The 20,625-nt window shown below is 47.1% G+C and overlaps 1 protein-coding gene across 3 annotated transcripts in view; it reads right to left on the minus strand.

Moving 5' to 3' along the window:
• Positions 1-20,625, minus strand: part of LOC133110717 (MICOS complex subunit mic25a-like) — an 88,732-nt gene that overhangs the window by 24,145 nt on the left and 43,962 nt on the right. For all 3 annotated transcript variants that reach the window (XM_061220983.1, XM_061220982.1, XM_061220984.1), the window contains one exon: positions 5,079-5,214. In XM_061220983.1, the coding sequence (XP_061076967.1) occupies positions 5,079-5,214 (136 nt within the window). The remainder of the gene's footprint in view (positions 1-5,078; positions 5,215-20,625) is intronic.

Consider the following 20,625-nt stretch of genomic DNA (forward strand, 5'->3'; position numbering starts at 1 on the left):
CACGACTCACACATTTCAGCACTGACTCACGACTCACACATTCCAGCACTGACTCACTACTCACACGCTCCAGCACTGACTCATGACTCACACAGAACGGCAGTGACTCACTATTCACACATAACGGCACTGACACACTACTCACACACACTGACACTGAGTCACTATTCACACACAACGGCACTGACACACTACTCACACACTACTCACTGTCTACTTGGTGATGTGTCTGGGCAGTTTAAGTACAGTAACCGTTTTGTATTCTTTTATTTCACATTGACCAAAACAGAAGGAACAAATATGAGAGCAACTGCTGGGCCGAGAAGAACCTTCTGGAGCAGCAGTTTTTACGATTCATTGCACAGTGTCATCGCAGATGTCCACAGCTGCTCCAGGGAACTTTGTGTTAAAACCATATTTATCCTTACGGGTTTGTAAGACTTAACAACATCCCATCACACTCACTCAACACAAGCAATGAGACGAGCGAGCAGGGATACCATCCACAGCACAGCAACGCAACTGGCAAACACATCATTTTCTGCCATCTGCGGCAAACAACAAACACAAATCGATGAGCAGCACCGACTCAGTGACGGAGCCAACTAATCTACAGCCTCGCTCCTCTGACTGGGTTGCCAGATCTCCAAGGAGGGTTGAAGCATGTTTCCAATCTTGCGATAGTTTAGACAGTTGAAACACCCAGTTTATTTGACATGTACTTGCTTCCCAATTGTGTAATCCAACTATATGTTGCATTCAGAAAGATTTGTCTCTTTTTGACAGCTGTTGTTGTTTGGCGTCGCGATGTCCGTCGTTTCAACTCCTGAAGTTGTTTAAATGTCTTGGAACAAACTGCCGATCGCAGCCGTGGGAAGGCCTTGGTGACCCAACACGCCCATCCAATGCAGCTCTCGAAGGGGGACTCTCAAAAAAGTGAATGCATTTCAAACGTATTCCAATGGTACAGAAGCATTGTTAAAACAATGCTGGAGCAAATTTGACACTGACGCACTTGGATTGAGAATGTGCGTGGGTATACACAGTTAGCGTACTTTGGTGGAAAGTCATTTTTGATGAACTGTGCACAGAAAACTCTTGTTCATGAATAACTGCGATTATATATGTAGAAAGTCACCGCTGTTTTTCAGATGTAAATCTTTGTCACTTTGAACACAGCACTCCAGGTAAGCTGAAACATAGCTTCATTCTTCATTTTTGGGTGAACTGGCCCTTTAATGAATAATACAATCATTATTTGTTATCCCTGAGTGATGACGATTGACCATGGTAGCTCCGTCTCGCTCTCCACTTTCCACTACCAACTCTATTTCCTCTGGTCTTCCCCCTCTCCCTGCACTGCACACTCTCCCATGTTTTCCTCATGTTCCTCACCAACCTCTTTCTCACTCTTTCCCCCAAGCTCATCCAGCTACAAAGACTGCTCGCATTTCTATCTAGAAAGGCGACATGGCTCAGGCAGTAAGAGCAGTCGTCTGGCAGTCGGAGGGTTGCCGGTTCGATCCCCCGCCCGGGCTGCGTCGAAGTGTCCCTGAGCAGGACGCCTAACCCCCAAATGCTCCTGACGAGCTGGTCGGCGCCTTGCATGGCAGCCAATCGCCGTTGGTGTGTGATTGTGTGTATGAATGGGCGAATGAGAAGCATCAATTATACAGCGCTTTGGATAAAGGCGTTATATAAATGCCAACCATTTAGAAAGGCAAGCTAGGACCGTCTGAAGTGAAATCCAGGGAAAGCGTTTGGTTACAAACATTTACAAATCACATTTATAGTACTGTTTTCAACCTGGCTACAGGTACAGTAAAGGTAGAACAAAATGGGAGATTAAATTGTGCAACTATTGCTACTCCAGAGCAGTGCTGTTGTTCTGGTTTTAAAAGGAGGATGAAAAGTGAGAGTGTTCCTTCATTCGGAATGGAACTGGCAGCCATACTCCAGTGAAGCCACGTCCTCCGGGGGGGGATGCGGGGGCGATAGCCGGAGTCCGGGAGCAGCAGAACGCCGGCCTCTCCTCCGGTGGTTCCATTAATCCGCGCGGGGTCCTCTGCCAGGCTTGTTAGCCGCGGAACCGGCAAGGTTTTTTTTTTGTTGCGGTGGGCAGCAGAGCGGATCGAAGTTAATGCACTCGGTAATTTGACAAAGTGTGTCCTGACGGACGGCGGAGGAGGCCTTAATCACGGAGGAGGGAGAGGCGGATGGAGGGAGCGTGATGAGGGGTGACGGGAGGGAGCGGGGTTCATGGGCACGGGTCCCGGGGGCCGGGGCAAAAAAAAATAAAAAAATAAAACGCAAGAGCAAAAAAAAATAAGCCAGGAGGACAGCAGCAGGGGCAGCAGGTAGCGAGGGAGGGCCCAGCGCTCCTCCCCGCTGCTGCAGAGGCGGGGAGCAGATGTGGCAACATGGGGGGGGGGGGGCAGAGCATGCGTCCCGCTTGGTTACATCACCCTACCCTCTGTGTGGCAGCAGCCCTGCCGCATCATCGCGTAACAACACACAACTACAGCAGACGATAAAACCCAATGAAATGCAAACAGCACTTTATATACCTCATTTACACAAGGGAAATGTATTGTGCTTTCATCATCATTATTATTATTAACTCATATGCACTGCAGACCACCTCATTTCAGGGAACCTCGTGCTAGACCTCCTTTAGTCTCGAACATAGGAGCAGCAGACGCAGCAGCAAAGGTTTTACTGAAAATACTGCAGTGATAAATTCACTTCCAGCAAGAAATACTCGCGAGAAGCATTTCTGTATCGACAAATTCACACTCTTTTATTAATATGCAGCGTAGTTAATTATTCATCACCAACTGACGTTTATTCTCACTACCCACAGTGTAAACATTTGTTGCCTCCAAAACGGTCAGTGTCGTGAGTCAGCAAAACTCAATTTTACAGGGATAGCACTTTCAATCGGGAACGAATCTTATGATCTTAGAGAAACAGTGTTAAACAGGAGGCATTGAACCTTTTAAAAGAACTTCATTTAATTAGGATAAATATATTATGATGAGAACACCTTTTCTTTTGTGATAATCAGACCAGATCTAGAAAAAGCCTTCCAAATTTCAACCCGAATTCAACACACAGGATTCTATTACTGTAATTAGCAGCTTAACAAGAGCTCCAACTGCTGAATGAGGTGAGTTTCGTTAGGGATGGAGAGAGAACCTACATGACAGAACATCTCCAGGGACAAGGCTGGGCAGGCCTCCCAGGAGGACTGCAGTATCTGAGATGCTGGAGCCACCATGTTGAGACGCTGGAGCCACCATGTTGAGATGCTGATACCACCATGTTGAGATGCTACAACCACCATGTTGAGACGCTGGAACCACCATGTTGAGATGCTACAACCACCATGTTGAGACGCTGATACCACCATGTTGAGATGCTGCAACCACCATGTTGAGACGCTGGAACCACCATGTTCAGATGCTGGAACCACCATGTTTGGCAGCAACAAGCGTAGCACAGAGTAGCTTCGATCAGGGATTCCGGGGATGTTTCTAACACCAGTGTCCTCGTACGGTAGCACTGACTGGCCCAGCGCAGGACGGTGGCCTGGACCTTGTGACGGGTGGCGAGGCCTCAGGCCTGCTTGGGTCAGAAGAGCGCCCTCCAAGGACAGGAGGAGTGTCAGTGCCCACCACACAGTCCCCCCTTTTTTAATAAGAGCATCAGCTTCCCTCCTCTCCAGCCAGTATGAAAGGGATTAAATAAACCCCGCACTTCAACACAGACAAGCAAAACAAAATGAGCAGTCTTTATGCGTACAGCTTTTTAATAAGCCCGCTATCTCCGGCGCTGCTCGGGTGAGCCTTTTCATATCGTTTTACAAAAAAAAAGATGGGAAAAAACAAAAAAAACAAAACAAAATGGAATGAGCCTTCGCGTGGTTTCCCGCCCCGCGTGGAGACGCAATTCCGATTTATCAAATAAAGCTCATTGGTTTGTGCTCTTTTATCGCTCCTGGAATTATATGCCTGTTTTTCTTTATCGTAACGAGCCGTAATGATGTGAGAATGTGTTGTCGGAGCATGAGTTATTATTGGTTTTGATGGACAGAGGGATGAGAGAAGGAAGGCACTTTGTAGCAGAATGCCTTGATAAACAAGGAGATGCAATTTTCTGCCAAAGAAATAGATCTCAGAATGTTGTGTACCGCTCACGATTTTTCTATGCAAATGACCGTATCCCGAGTCCTGCTATTAAAACTGGCCCCAAATGCATTATGCAGTCGGTGACTTCAAAAACTCCAGCGCCAAGCACTCGACAAATAGCTGTACCTCATTTAGACATTTATCGGCTTGTTAATTCCTGTCTAACGCTTGACTTACGAGTAAATTTTGAGATTTACCCAGCCCATTTCCGCACCCTCAGTGCTAGTAGCCTGTGGTTGTTCTCTAAAGTGGATTAAAAACGGTTTTGATTCAGTACGTGCTCATTTTCCCGGATGCAGGGCTGCGGATTTGAGGAGAACTCACACTCTTCCATCGTGCTCTGGCAGAACACCTGACACAGAGTCATCTCCTCAGCTCGGTCTGTGTCACGGCTGCCATGCACAGCACAGCACAACGGACAGACCGTGGATGAGACGACATACCGCAAAATTCATATTTCTATTTCTATTTCTAATTTCATGTTATTTAGCTTTTAAAAGATTTGGCACACAATATGAACATTCCCAGCCTACTTTGGAATTTGTAAGCACAAGCCCGGCTGTGGATTCTGGAGAGTTCTTTATGGTTCTCCACTGAAACACGCGGTGTCACAGGCTGCTTCAGTAAGACAATAATAATACAACACATCCGTTAGTATAACACTAAAATTAAACACTCCACTAGTTACATTCACAATATTAGTTACACTGCACACACAGATGTTTTGACAAAGTACATTTCAACACGTGCCATATTGTGAGTTGAGTTGAAGAGTTCTGGAAATCGCTGCTTTAAAGGAACTTGATAAGTTGTGCGGTTATTGTAACAGTGAAGTGACGGATGTGAACATGCTGAAACATAAGTCCACGCTGGCGGTAAGAGGCTCACCTTCTTGGCAGCGTTGATGCACTGCAGGTACTCTTTCGCCAGGCTGGAGCAGTGTAGCGTCTGGTTCGGGTTGCTGCGGTAACAGCTCAGGACCTGGGCCTGGAGGCCACTGCAGATAGGGGAGATGCTCCGGGGCCTGAGGAGATCGGGGGGGGGGGGTTAGGATTACACACAGACCACTGGGGGAGGAACATTTCAACTGTACGAAAACCCAAAGTGCAGTCGAAACCAACCAAAAAGCTTGAATGTGCAAGCTCCTCGTTGACTTCTTCAGTGCCAAAAACTTTCAACAGTTTCACAGATCAACAGCGGAATTGAGCCCTTCGTGATCGATTTCTAGTAAGCTATTTCCCAACACCTCTGAAGTCGGCAACCCATGCAGGCCAACTGAAACATGAAAAGAAAATATATATATATATATATATATTTTTTTTTTTTGTGGAATGGTATCTTCACTTTCCACCCCAGGTAACTCTGAACTGCTATTTGTGCTTCCTTGTGCCGAAAAAATAATATTTGCGCCACTTTCTTTACATATCAGAGTACTTTGCGATGCCGTTCTCCAAGACCTCCCAAGACAGCCAATGATGTTTCAACGTCAGCGCGTTTACAGAGAAGGGGGAGGGACAAACAGTGTTGTGGTTTGAAGGTGTTTGTTCCTGCTATTCCATTCTTGACCGTGAGAAGTCCGAAATTACCTATTGTACCTTTAAGGAAGATCAACTACTGCAATACAGAGGTAGGCCATGCATCTAAAATGGGTGAAAAAAGGGACATCCAAATAAGTTTAATTATGGCATGAACTTTAGAGCGTACACTTCCTTCATAAGATAAGACTTGCACTCAAAACATTTTTGAACCGGGTTTCCTCATTCATCGGCACGAATCAAAAGAATCGCGGGGCTTTTTCAAGAAAGCGGCGCTGCGAGGCAGCCCACGCGCTCCAATTAGCCGCGCGCTCTGATGGAGAGGGATGGCGGCCACGTTTGATCCCCCCAACGACAATAAATAGCGGAATTGCGCGCGCCTTTGAGCGCGTTGTTTTCTGACTTCAGAATAATCTCTCGCCCAGATGCGCACAAACACCGGGGGGTTGGAGCTGGCGGAGCCGCTTTCAGCTGTAAATTAGTCACACGCGCGCGTGCTAATCTTACAGCAGAGTAATCCTTGAGTGCTCCGCTGCTCGGAGTAATTTACCTGCTGTTGTTACAGCGCGCGCTGGTGCTGCCGCACCGGGGGGAAAGGACATGCAGATGAATGTGAAACGCACACGCAAAAAACGGGCCTCTCTCTCCCTCTCTCTCTCTCCCTCTCCCTCTCTCTCTCTCCCCTCCATTACCCGCCGTCCCACTCGTCTCTGATGAATTACGCTTCTGTCAGGAATCGTGACGGCGTCGTTATAACCCCTTCCTGTTCTTAGAGGTGAAAAGATGCGTATTTCCATCTCTGATTTCGGGGAAAGGCAAGTGTGACACTGTCGCTGAGGAACGTGTAAATATTTTTATTCGTTTAAAAACAAGCTAAAAGAAATGCAAGATGCTTCTACAAAGAAAAAGAAAAAAAATTGTGCAAATATAATTGTGGAATTAAAATAAGAATGGGCAGTTATAAGATTTTAACATGCTATAACTAGGCCCAACAGTTGTTCTCCTCTTGTTCTCTCGCATGGTACTTCCGTCCTCCACCAGCTAGAGGTCGCCATAGTCTCTTTGTCGAGCGCCTTGTCAAACAATTGTTCCAATTTGCACCACATTCCATTTGCACCATATTCTTGATCATATTGAGTTAAACTACTGTCTATAATTTTGATAATTTAGTAAATCCAACAATTATTTTTATTTTATGAAGTAAAGGCAATTTATTTGAGTGTATTTAAAAGCTGCAATAGTGTTCAAACACGGTCCAACATTTTTCATTTGTTTATTTTACAGTGTATATCACATTGCTCCTGTTTTAAAACTTAAAACTCTAAACTGATTTTGAGTGCGAAACTTTTATTCTCGGTTATGCAACTGCCCTCAGGCTGACGTGGATTTTAGCTGTACAGAGCATCAAAATAACAGCAGAGAATCAGGCCATAAGACATTCTGACGAAACAAAAAATCATGCGTTTTGTGGAAGGTTTCGTGTTGTAAACACCCGTGGACGAATAGCAGGGTTACCACACCAGAGAAGAAAAATTACAAGCAAATTAGTTAGTTCACATTAGACTACATGGCTTGCCTCAGATAACGTTCAGCTATCTTGTTTCCTACAGGTCGATTAGCAATCCCCATACTAGCTTGACTAGAAAATATCACAAGCTAGCCTGCTAATGACCGAGATCACAGACACCAAAGGGGGACTTGATTGCCTTTGCAATCCCCCAGCACTCAGTTATGTGAGTCGGTTGGAGTCTGCATGGTCTGTTATGAAGTACTACGGTCTACGGTTGTCAAAGATGTCAACAAGGAAATGTCAGAGTTCAGGAAAGTAGCCAGATGTGCCGTGATGTTACCACAAATGGCAAATGGATGTTTTATGGACAACCTTTACAAATTTTCATTTGGAACCGTTGAAACTACCATGGCACACCTGTGTATATATGGTGTTCGGTTTTGACAAATTCTACATCTGGGAAACCTAATGCCAGCATCAGAATGTCTGAACCAGGGAGTGACATGCAAACTCACACTATTCGTACCAATTTACCGGCGAGAAACACCCCCCCCCCCCCCCCCCCTCAAAAAAAGAAATAAAAACGAACAAAAAATAGCAAAAATATGTTGGGCCTACAGCTGCTGTTGGCTTCGGAATCTTCCGGGCAGTTAATATAAAAACATAAGAATCCATCCCTGAGGCTGAAATCTGACTGGTGTATAACAAATAAATAAATGAATACACCAAGCGAGGGGTTTATCTGACTTAAGCGGATGCAGACGGGTGGCGCGTGCTCCTCACGTCAGACGGGGAAAGCGCAGGCCCATCCTCCGGCACTCCCCACACATACATGCCTCCTCCCCTCCCGCTGCATCGGCAGAATGAATTGGTGCAGAGAGACAGGTTTAACCGAATTACTGATGGAGAGAATATTCATTAATACAGCAGTCAGACAGTGATGTATGTAACAATGATAAATAGCTTCGAAACAGAGACCGGCGGTAACCTTGGCAACCTTTCACAAGGGGGGCGACCGCGGCAGAACGTAGGTGGGTGGGCCGCTGGCCCGCACCAGCCACAGGGGGGGGTGTATGGCATGGAGGGGCACATATCACATGGAGGGGGACATATGGCATGGAGGGGGACATATGGCATGGAGGGAGACGTGTTGCATGGAGGGGAACATATCACATGGAGGGGCACATATCACATGGAGGGGCACATATCGCATGGAGAGAGACGTGTTGCATGGAGGGAGACATATGGCATGGAGGGGGACATATCACATGGAGGGGCACATATCACATAGAGGGAGACATGTTGCATGGAGGGGCACATATCGTACGGAGGGGCACATATGGCATAGAGGGGCACACATCGTACGGAGGGGCACACATCGTACGGAGGGGCACATATCGTACGGAGGGGCAGTTCCCCGCACACCAGTACAGCCACTATCTGAGAAGCTCTCGACTGTTCTTCAATATTACCGCTCTCTTCAGAAATCTGTTCATTTTCACCCAGCGCTGCTTTTTCATCAAAAGGTGGAAATTAGAAGATGTTGAGGGAGAATACAGGACAGGAAATGAAGCAGATTTCCATCCTTGACATCAGTGAACCAGTTTCTTCAGTGTACCTGCCACTGATGTAGACTAGCTAGGGTCCGCAGCATTCAGTTCTTACGTGCATGAAAGTAAATTATTCCGAATCCCTTTGGACATTCTGTCTGATGCTCCGTATCAAAGCGGAGTTTTGCATGGGAATGGAATTGGCATCCGAACAACCATTCACCTTCCGAAAAACTGCTCCGTCCGTCCGCCGGGAACGCTGGGACACGAATGGAAATTCCAAAGCGGGTAGAAGAGAGGAACGGTGTATTTAAAAGAGAGAAAACCCGCAGCCCTGTGTCACAGAAAAGGTCCGCTCGTGCGCCAATACAGCACGGATGTGCGCTTGGCATTCCACGCGATTAAGGTCCGAAGTCCAAGGCCGAATGATCAAAGAACATGACGGAGAGGACAGATTGAATTAACTCGCTCTGAAGCCCAGGGACTACAGACAAGAGCCAGCAGACCCATCCCCTCCTACGGGTAAAAAAAAAAAAATTTTAAATGAAAGAATGAAAAAGTCTCCTTAATAAGATTCAACATCCCAATTAACTGAAACATGAATCAACTAAAACACAAAGGCCTGAATTTTCGGTTGCATCTCGGCACACAGCTTTAATTAAATCACATCAAGCGCTGGGGCCCACTGTAATTGGAATGACCATTACATCATAGCTCCTTTCTGTTTTATAGTCACAAGTATTATCTAGACCAGCGGGGGCCGGGAGGGGGGGAAATAGTTCGATCAACATATTTTTTTTCATCGAATGCAGGGGCCCATTTCGTTTAATTACCGGAACGGAATATAAATACAGTGGCCACTGCTTTGTGCCGGCAGATGAGGAACTCGCCTTTCATTTAAAACAAACTGCGTTCATCAGGGAGGAAAAGCCATCTTAATAGGACAGGCACTTTAATAAAGGAGTCTGAAGCAGAAAATTGGCTCGCCTGAGTGAAAGCGGCAGGGTTGCCTGAGCAAAATTGAAGGTGAGGTCTTATTAAAAATATTAGCCAAGCGGCTTCGCTAACTTTGAAGAGCGGACTGTTCAGATGCCGATTTTACATTTTGCGTCCGCAAGCAAATAGGGAACCGCTCGGAGATTAGACGTTAATTACGTTTTCATTATTTTTAAACACAAAAAAAAGAGTTTCCGAACGAAGTCTGACTGGCGATGTGTGGAGCGAGACCCGGGGGAAAAAAATAAAATAAAATGATGCCATCGAAAAACAGTGGCTAATAACATTATCTCCTGTTAGCATGCGAGTGGGCTTATCAATGAGCAAGGAACCTGCAATGCGGTCCCATGAGAGATGTGTCACCTTGCAGCCATAATACTACACAAGCCAGGAGCCTAGCACGGCTCATCCTTTTTAGTCATTCTTGTTAACCGGAACGACTTAAAAGATAAATTCTATTAATATGTATCAGGAGGAAACATGCGGTGGCACCTTATGGCAGAGAAGACAACGTACCTACAGAATACATATAGCCACTAACGTCGAGCTTAAGTGAGAGGTCTTGGTGAGAGAGCTTTACTTCAATCCCAAAAGCAAAACAGAAACTCAGCTCTACTTTTAACTCAAGTCCAATCCAAAACCTCTGTGAATTTACTCGAGCACTGTAGCAATCTGCACGTATAACAGTGAAATATCACCGGTTTGTAGAGACGCGCTGCTTAATTTAAGTTTGGGTAACCGCATGCTCTGGATAAACAGTTGTGTTAATTAACACATTTATTTTTAGGAAATTAATCATGTATGTGACCTGTCTCTGAGAGCATTTTACAACAGCATAATTGTCTAAGTAAAGGTTAGAGCCGAGAAGCATATTCCCAACACACCGCGGTACGTGCGGGCTTCAAGCAGTCGTTCTTATGAATCCAGGCCAGAGAGGCTGCCCTGGATCAGATAATTACACGACCGCCTCGGCGTGTCAAATCCCATGCCCTCGTCAAATGTAATCACTTGTATTACCTTTCATACAGGACTCCTCCCCAGCACCACCCCCGAGCCATTCATGTCCTCCTTAATTGAGGCACTCATTCTCCACGTAGTGACGGATTAGCTGCTGCCGGCAGTGTAACAGTAATAGTGTAGAGGTCAAGGGGACAATCTGTGATGCGTTAGCCTTCATTCCCCCCCCAATTGTTGCGCCGGCACTTGGCTTGACCACTCAGGCTCAACTGAGGTGGCTTTTCTGCCCTGCTATTTTGCGTGGACCGAGAATCGCTAAACCAAACGCTCACGCACATCTGTCGCTGGCCAGGTTATACAAGAACTGCAGCCACAGCTGTGGAGAAAGGCAGAATTACAGGTGTGTGTGTGTGTGTGTGTGTGTGTGTGCCCGCATATACAGCACGTATATCTCTTCCAGGAGGAGCACACAGATTTACCAACAAAAAGGCTGTGCACTTTCCCATAACCCTGAAACATCGTTTCGTCTTAGCAAACATTCATTATCGTCCTCTGTGATAATATGGACTTATTCTGTGTAGGCGTATCGATTGATAGCCACAGTAAAATGACTACAGTTATCACAGAAAGCACAGGTATGCGTTCGTATATTTATAAGCTCTACCAGTGTGACAGCTAGTTGTCATGGTAGCTCACTGCCTAGCGCTATGAAAATACAATCTATCCCTGGCTGACGTATGCAATGTGGATTTTGTGTGTGTGTGTGTGTGTGTGTGTGTGCGTGTATGCCTGCATTCTGCACGACAGGCATGAACTCCACTCCTCTGCTTAAGATAAAGAAATAAAAATGTTTTATGACAAGAACTGGCTGTTCAGCCCATCTAGGCCTGTTATTGTCAATATTAGCACTGTATCCACCCTGGCCACGAACACCCCAAAGGGCTCCATGACATGACCTGGAAATACTTAACCTCTCACCAGTGAACAATTCCCACTGAACTCATATCCCACCCGTGTCTGAGGACTCATTCTGAACAGTTCCTCTCCACGTTCAATGCAAGCATCCTTCAGCTCAGCGGTTCCCAAACTCTGAACCCAGAACAGATTTGTGTGGTATGAACAGTAAGTCATGTGTGTCTCGCAACACACATCATATCCTCCCCACTTGGGATCTGCAGGGCCAGACACTGCTGGTAATCCACCCAACTCCCCCCGTCCCTCCCCCACTCAAGTTTCGTTATCGGTATGATTTGCGTACTGGGGGCTCGGACAAAAGGGCTCGGACAAAAAGACCCGTGAACAGAACAACGTGCGCTCAGGTGGAGTTCACAGCCCTGGAAAGAGCAGCCCAGTGCCCACGGTAGAGCTGAGACTGTGGAAAGACTGAGCCTCACGCGACGGCTCCTGTTTGCCGTGAGAGTGATGGCGGGGAGAGGAGCGGGCGTCTGCCCAGGAGCCGAGCAGCAGGCTGTCCCTCAGCAGAGGAGCGAGGCCCTCCTTCTGCTCCGGCCGTGATTAATGCCGCTTTACCCGGCCCGGACAGCCCGCGCCTCCCGTAACGTGCCTTTGTTTGGAGAGCCAGACCCAAAGCTGCGCCCTCTAATTGGCTCCCGATGTCCGCCGCCTCTCCGGCGCGTCTGGCAGGCCTCTCCCAGGTGCGGAGCGGTCGGACCGGAACGAGAGAACGCTCCCGGCCGCGGGCGCCTCCGGGCAGTTACGCAACCGGCCGTCCTTCAGCTCCATGACAGGCACGACACAGCGCGCCGGCCAAAAGCTCCTCGGTTAATTGGCCCATGGCACGACGCGCAAGAGGTTGTGGAGAGTCCAGTCGGGTTTCTACCCCGCCCCGCATCGTCAATAACTCAATTGATTCAATTGATATTAAATTGCCATTTAATATGAGGTAGTCAGTATCAGTAATCGGGTAGTAGCACAAGGAAGGTTGGTAGTGTTTACACATTCCACATATCGCCCAAACTCTTAACAGGCAGGGTACACTGCAACACAGTCAGTCCTCATTTGAGCATTCCGGGGAGTCTGCAAACGGATTACAATTTAGATTACGAATCAGATAAAAGCACAAACGAAGAGGAGCGGGCAGCCTAACTCTTTAAGAGCAGATTTAAAAAGAGGGCTTGCGGTTACATCTCAGATGCAGCAGAGCTGGGAATTTAAACTCCAAAGGCAGGCTGAGGAGCCGTTAAAGAGCTCTTCCCTCCCTCGTCTATTTTTAGGCAAGCGCGACGGATCAACAAGCGTTCAGCGCTCGTAGAATGTAAAGTGCGACTGGGCTCAATCAGACCTCACAATCACACAGAAGTTTCATCGGCGAGGCTAGACTCAGACCTTAAGTTCAACACTGAATTGACATCGGGTGGCCTGTGGTGTAGTGGTTAATGACTGGGACCCGCAAGGTTAGTGGTTCTAATCCCGGTGTAGCCACAATAAAATCTGCACTGCCGTTGGGCCCTTGAGCAAGGCCCTTAACCCTGCATTGCTCCAGGGGAGGATTGTCTTCTGCTTAGTCTAATCAACTGTACGTCGCTCTGGATAAGAGCGTCTGCCAAATGCCAATAATAACATAAAGGGACGTTGCCAGAGAAAGAAGTGCCGTGCTTGTTGTGACGTGTACGAGCTGTAGCTGGACCAACAGGAGCAGCGGGAACGTAAAAACCGCAGAGCAAGCGTGTAGTAATCCAGCCTGGGTCTCGCACGGGCCTGTGGCAGCCTTTCACAGTTTCCCTTCACATGAGATCCATCATGACTTCCAGATCTGCTCCTTTTTCTTCACACCCGTTTTTGGCTCAGGTTCGGAACAGCGGACGCAGCAGTGCTCCAGACTCGTTACGGCAACAGCCTCTGTCAGTTAGGGAAGATCTCCTGCGCCTTTCTCAAATGGCCTCCTTTTCCTCTCTAGCTGGGGTGCTAATAACTGAAGAGGCGAGAGCAGGCAGATTACAAGGCTGGAAACCTGCTAGCGAGCGAAGGGATGGGGGGGTTACTCTGCAGACAAAAGCTCTCCCTCCCTCGGGGAAGCCGAACCCAATTACACCTGACCCATCAGGACCCCAGCCACAGTTAACACTACTATTCACACACCTGCATTAACTGGGCACACCAATCATACTCATACGTGCCAGTTGGGAAATATCAATGCAGGATGATTTATGTAGTCAAAGTGATTACAGCCAGGCAGTGCCGCCTTCACTCTTTGTGGATTAAATTTTGTACGTTTGTAGACATTCCTTCTGGAAACTCACAGAGAGTCTTTGTGGGGATATGAGCAGCATATTTGTGTGCTGTCGATAGAGCTAAGAAAACTACCGTAGCAAGGGAGAGGGTGTGAGCGACAGTGAACCAAACACTGAGCCTTGAGGAACACCACACTTCAAATTTCAAAATGGATCAAACTAAGAAACCTTTGGACACAGCGTGCTAAAAAGCAAAAGCACTCTAGGGCAGTTCATTGTGAGTATGCTCTCTCCCCTCCCTTACAATCCAGTGATCCACAGAGGCTAAGGCAGGACAGAAACCCAGCAAAGCCGAAGCAGGCGGTCGACCAGAGCCCGCAGACTAGGAAAGGTTGTTAACGGGGCCTAATCGATGCGGTCTCCGAGTTATCACCCATCCCGAATGCAAACCAGGCTGAAACTCCTCCGTGATCGATTGGCCGCTGAAAGGCATTATGGGGAGGTGTGGGAGCCGGAGCAGAGAGGTGAGAACAGGGGTCGCAGAGCAAGAAGCGGGGGCCCAGAGCTCCATGACCTGGTCAAGCATCAATCACTACACCCTCGAAAAGACACGCTCCTTAAAAACCAACATTTCTGTACATCTAACTTTCCAAGAAGGTTTGTACTTGTGCTGTAAATAAAGAACTTACTACCATATCATTTTACAAATTACTACTCATTACGAGCACATAAGGCATTTCCTCAGATGCAGAACAGTGTTGTACAAATTGTGTCTAAGAATGCCTTTCCAACTATACAGAACTATACAGAAAACTGCAATATTCTCAGTTCATAAAGCTTTAATAAAAATGATTATCATGAAAACATGGGATACAAATGACATAAAAAAAGAAATAAGAAACCGTAAAATAAAAAGGGAGACTACTTAAAATATTCAAATGAAAATTGGGTATTCTAAGGAAAAAGACAAAAACAAGATAAAAAAAAAAACAGTAATAAAAGCATGAAATCAAGCAAGGATATGCTACCGTTCAATCGATTTAAAACTGGCTGCTGCTTGTGCCTCTGATCTGCAGAGGTAGGCTGTTCTACAGTCCAGCAGCATAAGAGGAAAAGGAACTGGTGTTTTGTTGTAAACTTTGGGACGTAGACAAGCCTAGCATCTGTGGATGATCAACAATTTATTCTGGTGCCAAGCCATTTTGGGCTTTAAAAATAGGCAACAGGCCGTCGGTCTAAAGCTGCAAGCACAGAGGTAATATGAGTTCCCACGGTTTGGCAAATTGTCCAATCCATGTGAGCTCAAATTTTACAATTGTAATCTCGCAACACTGTGCTTTGGGTGGCCAGAAAAAAAATTACATTACTGTAATCAACTCTACTTGAGAAAACTCCTTTTTCCTGCATCTGTAAGAAAGAGTCTAATTCCAGCTGTTAGGGGTGTGCAGAGACTAAACAGCGTCTGTTCTACATCTGTGTTTGGACAAAAGAACCAAAGAGGACGTGGCTTCAACTGGACATTACCAGAAATGAACGGCAGTTTTCAAGCCTAATACACATTGGCATTGCTTGTCTGCTTTCAAAGCAACTCATGATTATTTCATGAACTATAATAACAGAGCATTTCTTTTTAAAGCTGAACCTTACAAAAACAACCCCCACTAAGCTAGATGCTCAAAATGATTAGCCATTATGTACAAGTGCATTTCATAACAGCCTTCGCCTGGGCTGCACCAGAGCTCGCTCTCACCGCAAAAGACACGACAGGTGCTTGCTTTCGACCGAGCTGCAAGTGGGATCTCAGAAAAATTTCATGTCAGCTTTCTGAAATATACAGCACAGACTAATAAGGCACAACATAATAATACCCTGTCTATTGTCGCTAACTGCTGAAAAAAAAAAAAAAAAAAAAAAAAAAAAAGACAATACAAACTCTCGGCAAAGTTTATGTTATGTTACAGATTGTAGCCTGCGTTCGTCACTTACAGAGAAACTGAAAGCTATTAATGGGAAATTCTATATGGGTACATTGGGTGAACTGCAAGTTCAAAGCGAGCTAGGAATGGCTCTTGCTATGCCAAGATACAAGGTGTCAGAGAGGGAACTCACAGGTGAGCAGCAGTTTTCTGACACCCAGCTCAACTTAAATTGCCTCTAGCACTCTTTATAAATGCAATACATTTGTATTTTATTGTGCCTAAGAAAATGCCATTGTTCTCTCTTCATTATGTTGCTCCTTTGGAACTAGCTTATTTTAAATTGACCCAGAATGCAGTGGAGATATACACTCAATGAGCACTTTATTAGGAACACCTAAGTACACCTACTTATTCCTGCGATTATCTAATCAGCCAATTGTGTGGCTGCAGTGCAATGCATATAATCACGTAGATACGGTTCAGGAGCTTCAGTTAATGTTCACATCAACCATCAGAATGGGGAAGAAATGTGATCTCAGTGAATGATTGTTGGTACCAGACAGGGTGGTTTGAGTATCTCAGAAACTGCTGATCTCCTGGGATTCAGCCTCTAAAGACTGAGAAAAACCCAAAACATCCAGTGAGCAGCAGTTTTGTGGGCAGAAACGAGAGAGGTACAAGGAGAAGGGGCCAGACAAGTCAAAGCTGACAGGAAGGTGACAGTAATGCAAATAACTACATTACAACAGTGGCATGCAGAAGAGCATTTCTGAACACAGAACTCATCAAACCTCTAAGTGGATAGGCTACAGCAGCAGAAGAGTTAAAGTAAAAAAAATAAGTCTGATAAATACCTAATAAAGTGCTCACTGAGGACATTAGTTTTTATTTATCACGGAACATGTGATTTTTTATTTAATGCTTTCTTTTTTGATGGGTTTCCCATGATTGGAATGAATGAACAGAACATCTTCTGAATATCAGCAAAATCAGAAAATATAAATATGTATACAACACTATCTATGGATTTCGAAATAGGGTATTTTGGTTTCCATACACACATACAAGCAGTGTTCTAAAGATGAAAAAAACAACAACTGTACTAATATCTCATGTGGGGCTAAAGTCTACCACCTAGGGCAGGGGTGTCAAATTGAATCCCCAGGGGGCCGCAGTGTCTGCGGGTTTTCGTGGTTTCCTTTCAATCAGCTGCCAATTAAGGGCAATTAAGGCCTTGAGAACAAGACGTGTGGATACTTTAACCAATCAATCACTTGAATGAACCCAGAACACCCCAAAAACCAGCAGACACTACGGCCCTCCAGGACAGGAGTTTGACACCTGTGACCTAGGGTTTTCAGCTCTGCTTTAACAATTAATGCCAAAGAGCTTTGGTCACAAATGATCTTTCATTTTGGATACAATAATTATTCTGTCTTGAACTGGTTAGATCACAGGACAAATTTTTGTGTTCTTTAGACATTCACTTAGATGTCTCATGCCACAGTTATAATAAGAGCTATAAACTGTGAACTGCACATCACAGCGACACCATTTTCACATGGTCCTGCCATATACAGGTCCCTGTGATCCTCCATATCTCAGTATAATAGGATTTTTCAACCAACTGAATACTGTGCCTAAGACACAAAAGAGGCAGCAAAATGTCATGATTTGCTGTATCAACATCAGCAGTTAGATCCAACAGAACAAGAAGAGACATGCCTACAGTATGTATACCCAGTCAAAGGTCATTTACAACCAGAGCAAGTTTCCATGGCATTTTGTCTAAAAAGAGAGGTTTGATTTTGGTCGAACAATACTTCGTACAGAGAGGTCCAAGTTGCTTTTCTTCTGCAGCCTTCAGCACAGTGGAGAATTTTCCTGTCAGCAAAGAGCAGTTAACAACAGCGAAAACAAGTTAAAAACATCTTTAAAATAAATACAGAATCAGATCTTCAGACCGTATCGACTTGGCCTATAACACTGCGTGCTTGGAGCCGGCTGTTGACCCGTATGTATCTGAAACATGTTCATATATGTAGGTTGAGCTCTCCTCCATTTTAGCAGCAGCATCTCTTGGCTTAGGTCTCTGACAGCGCTCCTGCCTGGGGCTTGATTGGCCGAGGAACACAGAGAGCTGCTCGTATGCTGCAATATCTGCAGTGTGATTCCCGCTCGTTTAATGAAATATTCACTGACAAGAGTGTCAACCGGGAGTCCACAGTTTCATTACGTCTGACAGGAAGTGGGATCTAACTAGCTGCTCTGCCAGGAGCGCCGGGCGAACCTTCGCTCACTCTGTCAGGCGCGGCGGGAAGCAGCGAATTAGAACCGCTCCGCAATTACCGCTGAGCTCCCCGAACGCTCGCCGCCGTGGAAAAGGAGCTTTCCGGCGGGGGGGGGGGGGGGGGTGTGTGTGGGCCGGGTTTGGCGAGCTGTCTGGAGCGCGGCGCGACCTAACGATGTGATCAGCGGCGGATGCGAACTCCTCTCGGCGCGGGCGAGAAAGAGCGCTCCGCATATCTCGCCGCCTTTATCCGCGGCGGTGAAAGGGCTCTCCTTCCACGGCTGCCAGACGCCGTCCTGATTAGGGTGCCGAGTGCTCGGGCGCTCGGCGATCTGTTAGGGCCCCGCGTGGCGTCGGGACCGGGGCCGGGCGTCTCGATGGCGTCGTTTACAGCGCCTCACAGGGACCCCGCACGCCGCCCAGCGCTTCTGCAGGTCCGGAACCTGAGACTCAGGCTCAACCGCACGACACAAAATCAATGTGTTTAAATCAGGACAATTTAAATCGCTTACGATGACATTTACAGATAAAAACCCCCCGGTCCGTTTAACGCGTGTTTAACGGTCTCCCTTAATTACGTACGTTCTGGGGCAGAAGTGAGACGTAGAGGCGTCAGCCGCCCTGAACGCGGGGCGCGTGTGAGCGGCTGACAGGCAGCGCTAGAGGAGGAGAAGAGGACGGCTGACAGGAGGAGAGGACCGGGGGAGGAGAGGAGGACTGACAGGAGGAGAAGTTCACGTCAGCGAGAGTCCATGCCCCTCTGACATCCGCAGCAGAGGCGCGGGCCCGTGCGTCCGCCCCGCGTTCCGTCGCCGTCGGTAACGCTTCCCGCCAGACGCGGACCGTCACTCGTCACGAGCCGGGATCACACGCCGGGATCACACGCAGAGCGCCGCTAAACGACGCGTTCTCCGCGCACCTCGGGTTAAGGGGACGAAGAACCGGAGCTGTCGAATGTAACATACATCGCGAGAAACCCTGATGTGACAGGAATAGACCACGCAAATTATTCACTGCAAAACGCTTCTCGGTGCCTCTGACAAACAGCGGGGAGCGTGCAGGTCTCTTTTAAAACACCACGCACGCCAGTGCTAGCGCAAGGTCACCTGACTCAACAGCTCGCAATTCCAGTGCTATTCAAATTCCAACAATCAGATGTAGATGCATAAATACTTCATACTGATCCTAAAGGCCTCCGCAAATGCAATCAGCCAGCTCACTCAAATCAGACGTCAACATGAACCTGCAAATCAAATCATGACATTTAAACGACAGGTTTCCCTAACCCGACTGTTCACATCTGACTACAGATTCCCAAACAACGTTTCAAATGTCCTGTAAATGACTCATCTGTCCATTACCCGGTCAGGGGACCGGCTAACAATGGCTAACAACCCAGCACAGGGCCCACCATTCACAGTCATACCCCAAGGACATATCAGACGGTCCGATTAACCTAACCTGCGTGTCTTTGGACTGTGTCAGGAAACCACCCTTCTGTAAAACACGTTAAACACAACGTCCTGCTTCTGAAAGGTGGCGTTATGCGTGACACGTTTAAGCGCCGCGAAGGTAACACCCACCCTCCTGAGTCCCAGGCGAGTTCCTGTACCCCACCGGGGTACAGGAAAGGACAGGAAAGGCAGAGTAGCAGGTTAGGCTCCAGGTAAGAAACCGGGCAGCCTTTCCTGGAAGAGGGCTGCAGCGTTCAGACAGGGTTTCATCGCCCGCGCTCCGCACCCAGGGGTCACGGGGGGGCGGGGGAGGGCGTTCGATCCCTCGTCTCATCACCAAACGGACGGACGCGGCGGTGAGTGATGTCACGGACATAACGTGATGCAATCCCTCACTGCCGCGGCGGAGGAGATAATCAGGAGAGAGACAGACAGCAGCCCTCTGCGACGGGGAGCCCGCAGGGAGAGCTCCCGGCTCAATCAGACAGACCGCGACGCGCCGCCCGCTCCCGCAACGCCTTCCTCCACTCGCCTGCAAATTAAAAATCTTTCATCTCTCATTCCCGCTAATTAGGATGAAGAGGGGGGGAGAGAGAGAGGAGGGAGGGAAGAGAGGGAGAGAATGGGAGAGAGCTACACCAAATAAATGAACACTTTCTTGGATTTAATGCTCAAACACTTACTGACCTTTTCAGGGGAAAATTACTTTGCAAGGGATATTTAAATATATCGCGTGACAACAATGCATTTTTCAGCGCTGTAATTTTTTTTCAGAGCAGGAGTAGTTCTTACAGATAATTTGAAGCAAGGAGCCTAAATTGTGGTCGAGCATCACCCCAAAGATTTCAAAATTCCCAAAGAGGAAGCACACCCCGCCATGCAGGGGGGGCAGGTCAAAGGAGAAAACATTACATTACATGTAATTTGGCTGATGTTTTTATCCGGAGCGACTTACAGTTGATTAGCTTAAGCAGGAGACAATCCTCCCCTGGAGCTAGGCAGGGTTAAGGGCTAAGTGGCTAAGGTAAATGAC

Source organism: Conger conger, chromosome 14 (genome assembly GCF_963514075.1).
Source record: "Conger conger chromosome 14, fConCon1.1, whole genome shotgun sequence".
NCBI classification, from domain to species: domain Eukaryota; kingdom Metazoa; phylum Chordata; class Actinopteri; order Anguilliformes; family Congridae; genus Conger; species Conger conger.